Source organism: Pygoscelis adeliae, unplaced genomic scaffold, assembly GCF_000699105.1.
Source record: "Pygoscelis adeliae isolate BGI_AS28 unplaced genomic scaffold, ASM69910v1 Scaffold14, whole genome shotgun sequence".
NCBI classification, from domain to species: Eukaryota; Metazoa; Chordata; class Aves; order Sphenisciformes; family Spheniscidae; genus Pygoscelis; species Pygoscelis adeliae.
The window spans coordinates 12,570,120-12,583,677 of record NW_008825109.1 but is presented as its reverse complement, the minus strand read 5'-3'; the positions used below and the strand labels follow the sequence as shown (position 1 = coordinate 12,583,677).

Sequence of the window (13,558 nt, the reverse complement as noted above, 5' to 3'; positions counted from 1 at the left end):
TTATAGGTTGCATTCCTGTAACCACCAAAAGAGTCCCGTTCCAACTCTTCCCAAGTTGACTTTGTCACAGAAATATCATTGTATTTCATCCATCTGTTCTGGTGGTGGTCATAAATATATGCCCAGTAGTGTCCTGCATTAGCTTGACCTTCATGAACTAGCACAGCATGCAACCTATAAGGAACCTTAAAAAACAAAACAAAACAAAAAACACACAGAACAAAAAAAACCCAAAATGTCAAACTCTTTGCCAGCATTTAGTTCCTACTACCTGCCAGCAATAATAGCTACATTAAATAAAAGTAACTAAAAAAAAAAAAAAAAGGTTAACAGGATCAAAACACAACACAGAGGAAAAACAAAGAGGTAAAACTAGCAACCCACTAAGCAAAAGGACTTTGAACTATTTTACTTACCACTACTAGTCACAAGAGATCTTAAAAACATTAGTGAGTCTATAGCATAAATGTCTACTCTGCTGTCTTTACTGCCAGGCATCCTCTTCTCTTAATTCCTTAATATTCCTACTTTCCTTGTATCTACAAAAAACCCTCAAATATGTCATCCCTGAGTGTCTACGATTTGCTCCAGTTCTGACCTGGTAAACTTGTCCTGAAGTCTGGAAAGGCATATGCAAATTCAAGGTAATAAACTCTGTGTTTTCTATGTGCCAGTAAGAGAGTTTATTTAAAGGAACATCTGGGAGTTGAAGACTTCTATTACCCAAAGGTAAAATTCTTACAGTAGGCTAGGAATACAACCATGTTCCTGTATTTTGAATGCATTGCTAAGAGAAGGATGGAACACATGAAGAGGTCCTCTCACTCCTCCTGAGGCAGAGAAGGAAGGTATCAGTTTCTAGGATCAATGTAAAAAGTATCCCAGGTTACATGTCTTCACCGACAGGTAAGAAGAATGGGAAACTTAGTTGCTACGTAAGTAGTTGGAAATCTGAAGGAGAGAGAAGCAGAATGAATGAGTGCTTCCTTATTTACAAGCCTTTTAAAAGCATCTTGGTGATCGGCTCATTTTAACCTGCTGAAACAGCACATGCAACATAAAAAGGAAAACTGATCTCCCCTGCTATGCACAGTATGCCTGAATGACAGCAGCTTAGCTAGGATGAAAAAACTGAAGCCATCTTTTACTGGTGTTACAGTCTGGACTGTTGATAAATGGTCTACTTAACATAAGGTGTACTAAATATTTGCTGCAAATACCATTTGAGCACCACAATAATTAGTAACCATAAATACATATGTAACTATGACTTGAGAAACTCCTTGAAGTTATTTTTAACCTGATCGCTCTCTTCCAGGCTATATGCAAGTGCTGGAGATTTTGCAACCCCCCTTGAACTGCAAAGCTGGCTGACTGCACAGCAGCTGGAATCAAACAGACTGTGATGACAGAGACCAAACCACACTGTAAATCTCCCAAACACAAGAAGTATACACAGAAGAAATCCTAGCAAGTCCTTAAATCTGAATGCTTTGGGGTTTTTAACATCTGTTATCAAACCAGCATGAAAGCCTTCTTAAAATGATTGCAAGCCCATGCGTATGCACTTAACATATGCAGATCCTGATTTAAAAAAAAAAAAAAAAAAAAAGGTAAGTGAAGTCACTTCAGACTTTGACAATAAAACTTCCTCACCTTAAAAATAGGGCATTAATTATAGGGCATTAAAATCCCAAGTGAATTTGAATCATTTTACTTAAAACCACACTAACTGGGTCAGCTTGACGGCTGCTACCCTTTGCTCCAGCTCTGGAGGACCAGCTGTCAGTCCTCCATGCTGAGCTTCCAGGAAGGTTCCCCACAGAGGTCTGTGACTGGGGGACAGGCAAGTTCAGTGCCAACAGGCGTCTCTTGCGATAAGCCATTATTTCAACAGCAATTAATGATACATGGCAACACAAGTAAATAGTTGGCATTAAGCTTCTTAGCTTACACTTATTACTCATGAAACAGAAATGGAGCTTCACCACCCTCATCATATATAGCTACAGAACAGATATATCAAAGCTGATATATCAAAGATGAATCCCCACAGGAAAAACAGGTGTGCCTCATTTCCTCACAGCAAGTTCATGGAAGGAGGGAAATACTCAAATAAGCAGCTGATGAAACCTGTTCATTCAGGAGGACAAGACAAAATAAGAATTTCGGGAATATATTTCATATGACAATTTGACAAGGGTTTTACAGACAACTGTAGTTTCCTTAGAATCAAAGGGGACACAAGGAGAAGATTAAGAGCTTCTTAAATAGTTCATACAAACACTAGGAAGTATCCTGCAAATATAATACATTTTCCTTAAAAAGTCTAGATTTATGTGCCCAGACCTTATCGACTCACAAGAGAAAAGCTTTCAGTCCTACAATTGTATCTTTCAGAGGAAAAGATCAATACTGTGAGACTGCTCCCAGAGAATGGGGCAATACTAAGCTATGCAATCACCCACATGCAGAGGCAGGCAGGAGGAAAGTAGACAGCTATATGCACCTGCCTCCTTCCTGTTGTGCCAAAACACCCACAGGGACAAAACCAGCTGAGCTACAGAAGGGCACCCTTCGCTTCCAGCTTGTGATTTCAGATGGGTTCAGCACGTGCTTGTTCCCTAACAATCACTTAACACACACCACTACTTTCAGGCATGGCACAGGAACCCCCTCTACAAATCTATATACCATCTTCATCCTCCTCCGTTTCTGGAATTCTGTTTCAAAACGAAAACAAACCAAAAAAATCTAGTCTATGTTATACAAATCTGCACTAGGACAAAGTGTTTTACTAAGTAATCTCCTTTTTCCGTTGTAATGATTGCTGACTAATATCTTCGCCATCCAGAGGTATTTCCTCCTGTAACACCTAAGCCAACACAGATAGGATATTTGGATGTGAGATCACCAAATTACTTCATTTTACTGCTAGATGACACGTAGCCTGTAGCCTTCCTGTTATAACACAAGTATTAAGGAAAAAAAATGCCTGCCAGTAGCAAGCTTAAAGAAAGCCATCTAGGCAAGTCTGCCTGAAATCCTTAACATCAGAGTTCAGCTGCCAGGAACTACTACAAGCCATGTACAAAATGAAAACGTACCTCAAGGAAAACTGTAAGCTGAACAGATCTTACTTGGAAGGCAAACAGTTCTTTTTACTAACAGAAAGTAACAGAGGAAGTAATCCTTAACCTTAAAACCTGTCAAAGTGAGCGAACAAGAGTATGTGAACATTAAGAAATACCAGAGGAGCTACAACTCCGTAGTAAAGCATTCTAAAAATGCTGTTCAGATTACACAGCATGAGAATCTCCCTAAAAGGCTGCTTAGACTAATAGTCAAGGCTGTGACTGATACTAAATCTAGACAGAGTTTTAAAAACCCCAGCAAAAAGCAAAACAACAACAAAACCCACTGGCATTAACAACTGCAAATTAAAATCAGGAGCCTTGAATTCCCAAGTGTTAGTATGCAAGTTGCAATACACAATGGCAATAAGCATCAAAGTAAAAAAATAATATTCTTGTGTCTAATGCTTTGCCACCTTAAAGCTGTAAGATTACCTAGCAATATAGTCAAATTGGCAATATGGAGAAAATTTTATTGCGTTATACAAAAACTGAAGTTGTGCATTCAAGTCAAAAAAGTGGATCAGAGATAGAACATATTTGGGCTTTTCATCAAGGTTGCTTAAACTTAAGTATGTCACCTGTAAAATACTGTAACACTGTCTTTCATCTAACTGCATAATTAAAAGGTTTGCAAAGCCCATTATGACTTTCCAATGAAATTTCTCAAACCACTCTATGTAATTGTTGTATACTTGCTCTATTTTCAAACATCTAAGAACTTCAATAAAAGTGACAAAAAGGATCTATTTTGAATTATCTCATGCAGAAGTTGTACTTACTTGGACCATTGTTTTGTCAGAGTACATCAATTCAATTGTCCGATGTATTCTAGATATACTTTCTTGTAAATCTAAAAGAAAAGTTAAAAAAGAAGCTCTCTTCCATGAGGCTGCATAATTGCACATGGCTATATCTTTATTTTATCTCATTAAAAGCCAAACAAGGCTATGTTTCACATTTGGTGCATCTGTTTATCTACCTACATGCCAAACACTAAACCTTCTCAGATGATAAAGCAGAGTGAGTGATTCATTATACGCTGCTGCTTGCTTCCTAGAGCTCAATCAAGCCCACCCCTGGCTGGAACAACTACTTCCCTTGTTTCCCTTAGAGGAACAGAACAGACCGTAAGCTCCACCCACTCCAGAAAGCCTTTGCTCAGAAATTTGCTGAATTTTTCCTTATGGAAGGGGTCACTCTACCCTGAACTCCCCCGCAGAGCACCAAGTCACAGCATGGGCCCAGCCGCTATCACACTAACAGCTCAGACACATCTGCAGAGACGTTCTTTGGCATGGATCTCACCTCTGTTTCACTCAACTCCCCTCAACACCACGCACACAGAAACCTGCGTTGAAACACCCATGTACGCTTCACTCAATGCCCAGCTTGCATCTTCAGTTTATATACCTCCAGTCTACTACAATCTCTAACTGACTTCCCTTTCTACATGCTAGAGATAAGTTTGGAAGTATGAAACGAGCAACTCAGCACACACATGGACATTAAGGTGATTTCCCCCACTTCCACAAATCCTTTCCAACAGCAAATGCGTTCTCCAGCTTGTGGCATTACCTCTAGTGTCGTTCTCTACTTCAGTCCTCCAGCGATGTAGACAGCCTTCTAGGACAGACAACTCTTCCTCAGTGATGTGCCTTGGTGCCGGATGCATTGGCAGATCAGGAGGAATTCGTGATTGTGTGAATGGTTTATGTATTACTGATCTTTGTATGGGAGATGTGCTTGGAACATCTGAAGATGAAGGCCCCTGCTGCTCTATTGTGCTGCATTCATTCAAAACATGAAATACAAAAATTGAATCATCATGTATACAAACTAAGAGCTACACCATAAAAATAAGCTTTTCATCTGAAAACAGAAATTTCAAAGGTAATAATTTCCTACAGTGCAATCCAGGAAAGGTACCTACAGCATCAACATGGAATTACTATATAACTTCTGAAAACTTTCTGGTGTATTATATGTTAGCACAATAACAATTCTGGTTGTCATCACCAATGATAACGGAATTGGCTCGGTCAAGCCACAGTTTGCTTTACTTGAAATGCTATTCAAATACATTCAAATAACGTCATACGAGTAATCGCTGTGGTTTGAAACATTTACTGCCAAGCTGCAGAGAGAAAAATGGCAGCAGCTTGTCTTATGGCCTACTGACCATAAAATCCAATAAATACAAGTTCTGTGTTTAATAACTTCATGCCTTATGTCTAGCAGACTTTCTTTTTCCAGTTGCCTACCTACACCTTAACTGAACAGCAACAGTGAAAGGACCTCTGATATTTATGGCACACTGGAAATTTAGCACCAAGCCATCTAAACTTGTCCCAAACAATTCTTGTAACTCAAACAGCAAAGTGGCCAACTTAGGAGATTTCTACAAGAGCAGCAGAATATTAAAAATGAAACGCTGTTACAGATTTTTCTCCTCCCATCAAGACCACCTGTATATACTCATACACGTAAAGGAATCTGAAGTTCTAGCAGGCCATTGTTTTTTTACTTTGTGTGGCATCATGATACAACCTGAGGAACTTGGATTCTTCAGTAGTTTAAAAAGTTCTGAGAACATTAAGAGCTGACAGTGTCACTCCACATAACATGCTGTTGTGTTTTTACAGGCTGACAAAAAGTCATAATACTTACATTTTTACAAAACAAACTTCCTATATAGGAAGTATATGAGTACTCTGAACTTCCTGTGTTCAGAGTATACTACTTTTGATACTGCATTTCATGAAAACAATGGTATCTTAAAAGTTTGTCTTCTCTTATCAATCATCATGATTTCTATTGGCATTATATCAGGAAGACATTTTAAATCTTTTAAGTAAATGAGTCTAAAAATCCTTTAACTTCTCTGAACTACGAAGTTAACCATCTTGACTGGACCAGAACCTAGAACCCTACTTTCCAATTGCAATATAACAAGCTCTGTTATAAACTGTTAGTGTCCACCTAGCCAAACCCTATCCTAAGTTATACTCTATTAACTGTTACTAATAGTTACTACTATCTTCAATAATGAGAACATCAGGGAGATAAAGGTCCAATAATGTTGTTACTTTGGCTAGTCTGTATTTAAAAAGTCAGACTGTTAGGTTCCTGACAATCTCGGGTCAGAAGTGTAAGCAGCAAAGCAGAAAAGGAGCTTAACTCCCAGGCAAATTAACAGGTAAATTGTACACCAGAAACCTTGAAGCTCCGCAGAACATACATGCTGCCCAAATTCAGATTCTTAAATAACACGCTTGGGAAGCGGTGACCTCACCAGATATTGTGTCTATTTGGAATTGTAGGTAGAGTTGTGCTTTGTTTGAAAATGGTAATTCTCCACCTAAAGACGTTTTTAGAAGTGCATGAGAGAAACCCAGATTATTAACATTTTGGTTTATTTATTTAAGTTTGTCGTGCTGAAAAATACTTCTAGGAAGAGAGCAGAAACTTTACGCTATGCTCCTTAGGAGATGCCTAGTTGTATTAATCTGGTGAACGAAGCAGTTAAACGTCCTCCCCTCTCTCTCAGCAGCTGGGTTTGCACTGAGGAGATGACTGGCCTCTCACCTTGGGAGAGCAGGAAGCAGCCCTTACCTGGGCGATGTCTGGGCCGGCAGCGTGCCGCTGGCAGGGGCACTAGCACCCAGGTCATCGACAGGAGACGTGCACACCGGCTTGCTGGAGGCGAACTCCAAGGCATACTGCAGGACATCTACCAAGGGGAATCGTTTAGGACCAGAACCATAGCTTAAATATCTGTTAACCATAAAACGTATTAATGCCATGACTCACACATTTAAAAAAAAAAAAAAAAAAAGGATTTTTTTCTGGTTGACTGCAATTAAATAAAGCAAGCCTTTCCTAGCACGTTTCGTGCATCAGAACTACCACATTTATACACAGTTTCCAAGGAAAATGGTAAAAGAAAAGAGATACAGCAGGGAAATTTAGAGCAAATAACTACACACAAAGTGCATAGTTGAAAGGAGTTACTCTATGTAGCCCATATTACTACTTGCATTTACACTGGGAACAGTTATCTATAGTACCGTTCTAATCTCTGCTGTAAAACCGTGAGGTACTCTTTCAGTCTCTTGATTTCATCCCGTTTAATTCTTGTTATTTCTCTGTTTTTGTGCATATACCTGTAAAACATGAAAGTTAGAAAGAGATGTCAGCCCATAGTATTCCAACAATGAAACTGAGGTCTGTACCTATCAGCCATGCTGCTTAGTGCTAAGAAAAAATAACCCTCTCTAGAGCCTTGTTTTACCTACAACACATTGAGCAGTAAAACAGAACTGAGAAGAAAATGGTAACCCCATTAAGCCTCCACTTAACAACTTTCAGAAGATGCTTCATCCCCAGTGTCAAAAGCTCTGTTCGTACCATGGATGTGTCTTATAAATGTACACAAACACATACTAGAAAGCTTCTAAATTATGTGGCTTAAGTAGCAACCACGTAGCAATACTCCTGTTTCATTGCTTAGCCTCACAAATAACATTCAGCATCTAACTGAAAGCCAAGTATTTCACCTCTACATATAAACAGCATGCACTGATGTTGAGAATCCTCTTCAATCCATGCAGTCTATCTGGAACACCATGAAATATCTGACTACTCACCCTCTTTCCCAAAGGGACTCATAAACAGTGTGATTTTTCAGAGTATTTTGCCTGTGTACACAACTACCTAGCAATAAATCAAAGACTGCAGTGTAAGCAGGTTTTGGCACAAAGCAGCAGTAGGTCTTAAATTGTTATCTATGTATATTTTCTGAAACAGATGAAACCCATGAAAATTTTAACTTGTCCGACGAGAACAGAAATTTACTGCGATTTAAACAAGTATAAGATGCACCAGCAACTTTACCAAACTCATGAGGTTTAATTCATATTCATACTAGGATTTTGTTGATAATATACTGTACCTGTCCAGATACAAAATTGGAGGAAATTCTAATTTGTTGTGTATCTTCTCCGGTCTCCCCAAAGCCTGATTAAACTCAAATCTTGATAGCTCAAAAGTTAAGACAGGAGGAAGCTCAGTGAACCAGTGCTGAACAAAAGAAAAACAGAAAACCTCACAATGAATGCCTTCCAGTAGCAGAACTTTGGTAATAATGTTACAATACCTACAGACTGACATAGCTATGGGAGAAACTGGTTTTAGAGGATGGATCGGCATAAGCTTTCTAAATTTCCCATCTTTCACCTGCACTGTAAACACAGACCATTTGTCACCCATGCTGCATCAGAGCTTTTCAACTCATCTATCGCTATCTCCGTTAAAGCAGAGTAGGTGGGAAGGCTTCTTCCTTTCACACTTGTCTTGCTCGTACTAAAAGCAGCCTACACTTGAACCTACCTGCCCTGCCAACTGTCCTGTTCTCCTCTACCTCTCGAAGGTCACTAAAGGGTTGTTTACTGTATCAAGTGCTTTTCCCGCTAGCTGCCTCAGACTCAAGTTGCTGACCCTTTCATTCACCTGGTATCACTCAAAGTTTCTAATGACCTCCTCTGAAGCAGGATCAGCGACTACTTTGGGCTGGGTCAGACAAGCTCTCTCAGCACTGTAAGACTGGAACTTTTTCCTTGAAATCTCTTCCGTACTAACAACCTCTCCTGAAGTTTCTGCTCACGTCTCTAATCACTGCTAATCCGTCCATGGACCAACCCACGTTATCATCACCTTACCCCAGCTTTCTTTGAGTATTCAGTAGAGGTCTACCCTTAGTCCTCGTTTCTTTCCTTACATACTTCATTTCTCAACTACAAGACAAATTCAGCTCTAATTCCAGCATTAGCGTCCCTTTTTTCTCCCCACTCTGCAACATAAAAACCACAGTCTATCCATTTAATATGTTTTGGATGTCTAACCACCAACTCAAGCTTCCCTGATTGCTGTGGACACCATTGCCACACATTTCTGATGTCAACGCCCATGGCCCAGATGTGGCATTTGACTCGGGGCTCGCGTCAAGTTCTCCCATCTAGCCAAATGTCTTGAATAGTCTTTTCACACAATACCTCCAAGACAGCCTTTTTTTCCTGTGCTCATAGCTAAAATTCGGGTCTAGGTTCCCGTCACTCCACATCTCAGTGCTGTTTCCTCTCTTCTCCCCTTGCCCGGCCTTAGTGCACATAGCCTTGTCACACTAGCAGGTTTCCAGGATGTTGCTCAATTTTCCTAGTTCGTTTCCTTCAGCATCACTCCTCACACCTGTTTACATGCAAAATGAGCTGCCTTCTCTTTTCTTGCCTATGTCAGCCTCCACCAGCCACCTTTTCAGTTTTAAAGGAGACAATCATGACTTTTCTCCTGCAGCAACTTCACACAGCAGTTAAGTGTCAATGCTAAAGTCAGCAAAGCCACACCACAACCCTCCCCCCTAAAAACCTTTTATTGTAAGGCCCCCAAACCACTTAACGATGACTAAGCTGATGATGTGCTGAAGTTCATCAACCATGACGCTGACAAACATTATCTCATTTTCCCCACACTTCTAACTCCGAGTATGTGCATTGACCTCCATCTTCTCTTGAATGTGGATTTAAGTTCCTTGGGACAGGGAAAGTCTCTTTTTTCTGTTCGTACATTAGCTTGCTTACTGACACCCTACTCCATGGCTGAGGCTTTTAGGATTGTGATGATAATAATAAACAAGCTAAATACCCCATTAGAGGCAATGGTGGGAACAAGGAAAAAAAAATAGAATGTTACTTTCAGGATAAAATAGATCTTTCAACACATGTGACTACCACATTAATATTACTCTCTTTAAGCTTTGACATCTACCAGCTCGGACGAATGCCACTTGAAGTCTTTGTTCAGCGGAGACAGACTTTGTTAAAACTACAAGAAATTCAGCTTCCTTCAGTACTTCCAAACTTTCCAATGCACTGTAAAATCTTTGAAGCATTATGTTTAAGCGTAACTACTAACAGCAGCAACCACCGCAGTTCAGGGAAATATAACCAATTTACTTGGCCGTGGTAATAATGCAGTAATGTTTTTCTAGATTAGGACTTAACACATTGCCTTTCTTGTTTTGCCACTGTTGTCAGTCTGTCATATGACTATTTCACTTCCACATGCTAAGAAGCCAAGCTGACAGTTTCACAGAACTCAAAGCTTAACACTCTACACCTGTACACGACTATCGTTCTGTTCCCCATAGTTTCCTGACATTACAGGTTAAAAAAACCTCAAAAACAAAACAAAAAACCCCCACCCCAAGTCTGACATTCCTAGTCAAGCATTTATAACTGAACTGACATTTTATGCATGAATGCACACAGGTTTTAACTGCAAGACAACCTTCAGTCCATAAGATGAACAATCGTGCTCTTGTAGTAGGTACATACAAGATTTCACCTTGCATAAAGAAATTGAACTTTGGATTGTACCAAGATATTTATGAGATTTTTTTTTTCCTTCGAGTTATATTTCAGGAAATATGCTCATTGTAAGAAGTCATTTCTACAAGTGCTGGAATAAAAAAAAAATTGGAACATCCTGTGAAAGAAGAACACATCCAGTAAGATGTGTAAATACATTTGAAAATGCTTGTTAACATCTGATTTGGTTGATCAATATTTGATCAATAATAGCTGATTAGAAAAAGAGACTGCAAAAAGGATGCTATAAAACTTTTGTTGATAACACAAAATTGGAAATACAACTTCAGACTGGAGGATGATTTCAGTGTGCATCACTAGGCTTAGTAATTAAACCCTGTGTGTATGTTGATATGATTAAAGGAAGCAAAATTTCATTACTGCAAAAGATTGACATCAAGGAAGAAAATATACCTGAACTTCTTACTTAAGTAGAAGAAGCCTCCTAAGATTTCACATCTTTAAAATAACTGTAATGAAACATGAACTGTGTAAAAAGAAAGTAGCTCATGCTTTACAGGCAATGGGGATTCCCATATTTCCACATCAATAACCCACAGGTTATTAGAGAGCTCTGCCAGAAAAAAAAACGCTGGGCATATAAATGCATGCCAGCAATAAGAAGGGACATTTCAGAGCACACCCCACCATCGATCCAACTACCTCTTTTCCCTAACTGTGTCTTCTGCACTAGAAATCTCATTCATCACCTCATCCCAACACCATACACTGCATACCCCACTTCTTAGCGGGGCTCCATCTGAATCCCTCCACCCATGCCTCCAGCATGCTCTGACATCTGGCAGCCTCCTGCTCTAGCAAGAGCTCTCCTGGGAGGAACAGCAGCTTGTAGAGCAAGTATTGTTGGTCCACCACCAAGAGCAAAGAGGAGGAGAACTGCCCACTGTAGGAGGCAAACAGGAGGATGCTGGGAAACATCACTAAAAAGGGGAGAGGGGAAGATGACTCTTGAAGGAATTACAAGACAGAGGCACAAAGAAATAACAACAATGCTCGAAAGCAATGGTCAAACGCACAGCTTGCACATGCTGTTTACAGCATGGCACAGGGCAGCAAGTCAGTCAGAGCAGTGGTCAGCTACCACAGGACATTATACCCATGACCTCCCTGGAGATCAAAATATCAGCAACAGGTGGGAACCAGCCTGTGCCAAATCACCGTAAGCACTTAATTGCACCAGCTTTTAATAAGCATGAACTTCGTATCTTCTGAAAAATATAAAAAGATGATACTCTGGATACTCCAAAAGAGGTACAAACCCCAAGTTAACAATCCAATTACACCAGACATCAGAACCTGCACAGCAGCAGGTCACATAAAAAACAACCATGAACCCCAACGAAAAATAAAGAGCACTGCAACAACACCCTGAGAAAAGCCCACAGGAGCCCTTAACTCACCTCCTGACCAGACTTCGCAGAGTTTTCCGAATGGAGAGATTCAATTTCCCCTTCAATCATTGCAGCTTCTAGGCACTCATGCAGATCTTTAAAGCCGTTAACCTGGAGTGGATACTGGCCAAACATTTCTGTGTTTTCAAATTTTTTACCTTCACATAAGAAATTAAACAGTTAAGGTTTTAGGGACAAACATTTACCTTTAAAAAAACCTAACAATCCTAGGTCACCTGACGTAGTCTACTGAACAATACCCACATTTTCTTATCAAACAATTCAATTATATGTATGAAAACAAGTTACTCGAAAAAGTTGCTTGTACATAATATTGAAAATTACTGTATTTTCCTCTCCAGCCCATTTTTTAGACTGTTTTTGCAATTATTGGTAATAAGCAAAACTCAAAATGGCTTGGCACCACAGATGTATGGGAAGTTTCACACACATAAATCAAAGTCATCCTCCTCCTGCAAATAGCAGCTCAGTAATACAACCCTACATTGTATCAGCAAAGTCAGTGAAATTGTTGGTATGAAACAGCCCTTTGTATAAGTACGTTTTGCAAAAATAAACCACAAATAGAACATCCATGATTTCTGTCCTGAAAACAAGATCATAATTTGGTAACAGTGTATAAAGATGTAAGCTCAAACATGAGGAGAAATATGGGTGACAAGTGATTTCAATCTACAATTTAAATTTATTTCATCCTAAAGTCAGTAACAAGTCTTACATCTGTCAGTTTCTTTTCATTGGTTTGGTTTTTACATCTCCTCAGTTAAGATGAGAATATGAGGATGAAAGTACCCAAATGCAAAGGAGCGAGAAAGCTAGCTAGTAGCAAGGAATCTGCAGAAGAATTTTGAAATCTGACAGCAAATCATTAGATACACTGTTCCAGGCCGAGGAACAACCTGGAAGCCACTTTAAAGATTATAGCTGCTCCATTCAAATAGAATCATAGAATAGTTTGGGTTGGAAGGGATCTCTAAAGGTCATCAGTCCAACCCCCCTGCCGTGGGCAGGGACATCTTCAACTAGATCAGGTTGCTCAGAGCCCCGTCCAGCCTGACCTTGAATGTTTCAGGGATGGGGCATCCACCACCTCTCTGGGCAACCTGTGCCAGTCTTTCACCACCCTCAGCGTAAAAAATTTCTTCCTTATACCTAGTCTGAATCTACCCCCCTTTAGTTTAAATCCATTCCCCCTGTCGCAACAGGCCCTGCTAAAAAGTTTGCCGCCATCTTTTTTATAAGCCCCCTTTAAGTACTGAAAGGCCGCAATAAGGTCTCCCCTGAGCCTTCTCCTCTCCAGGCTGAACAACCCCAACTCTCTCAGCCTTTCCTCATAGGAGAGGTGTTCCATCCCCCTGATCATTTTTGTGGCCCTCTTCTGGACCTGCTCCAACAGGTCCGTGTCTTTCTTCTGCTGAGGGCTCCAGAGCTGGACACAGTACTCCAGGTGGGGTCTCACCAGAGCAGAGCAGAGGGGCAGAATCACCTCCCTCGACCTGCTGGCCACGCTTCCTTGGATGCAGCCCAGGATACGATTGGCCTTCTGGGCTGCGAGCGCACATTGCTG

General features: G+C 40.2%; 1 protein-coding gene across 1 annotated transcript in view; it reads right to left on the bottom strand.

Annotated features, from left to right (window-relative positions):
• The window catches only part of USP25 (ubiquitin specific peptidase 25), a 96,536-nt gene that overhangs the window by 21,211 nt on the left and 61,767 nt on the right, over window positions 1-13,558 (bottom strand). Inside the window, 8 exon segments of the mRNA XM_009327891.1 lie at window positions 1-4; window positions 6-185; window positions 3,917-3,987; window positions 4,713-4,921; window positions 6,750-6,911; window positions 7,205-7,300; window positions 8,089-8,216; window positions 11,980-12,128. The exon segment at window positions 1-4 is cut by the window's left edge and continues 51 nt beyond it. Of these exon segments, the coding sequence (XP_009326166.1) occupies window positions 1-4; window positions 6-185; window positions 3,917-3,987; window positions 4,713-4,921; window positions 6,750-6,911; window positions 7,205-7,300; window positions 8,089-8,216; window positions 11,980-12,128 (999 nt within the window).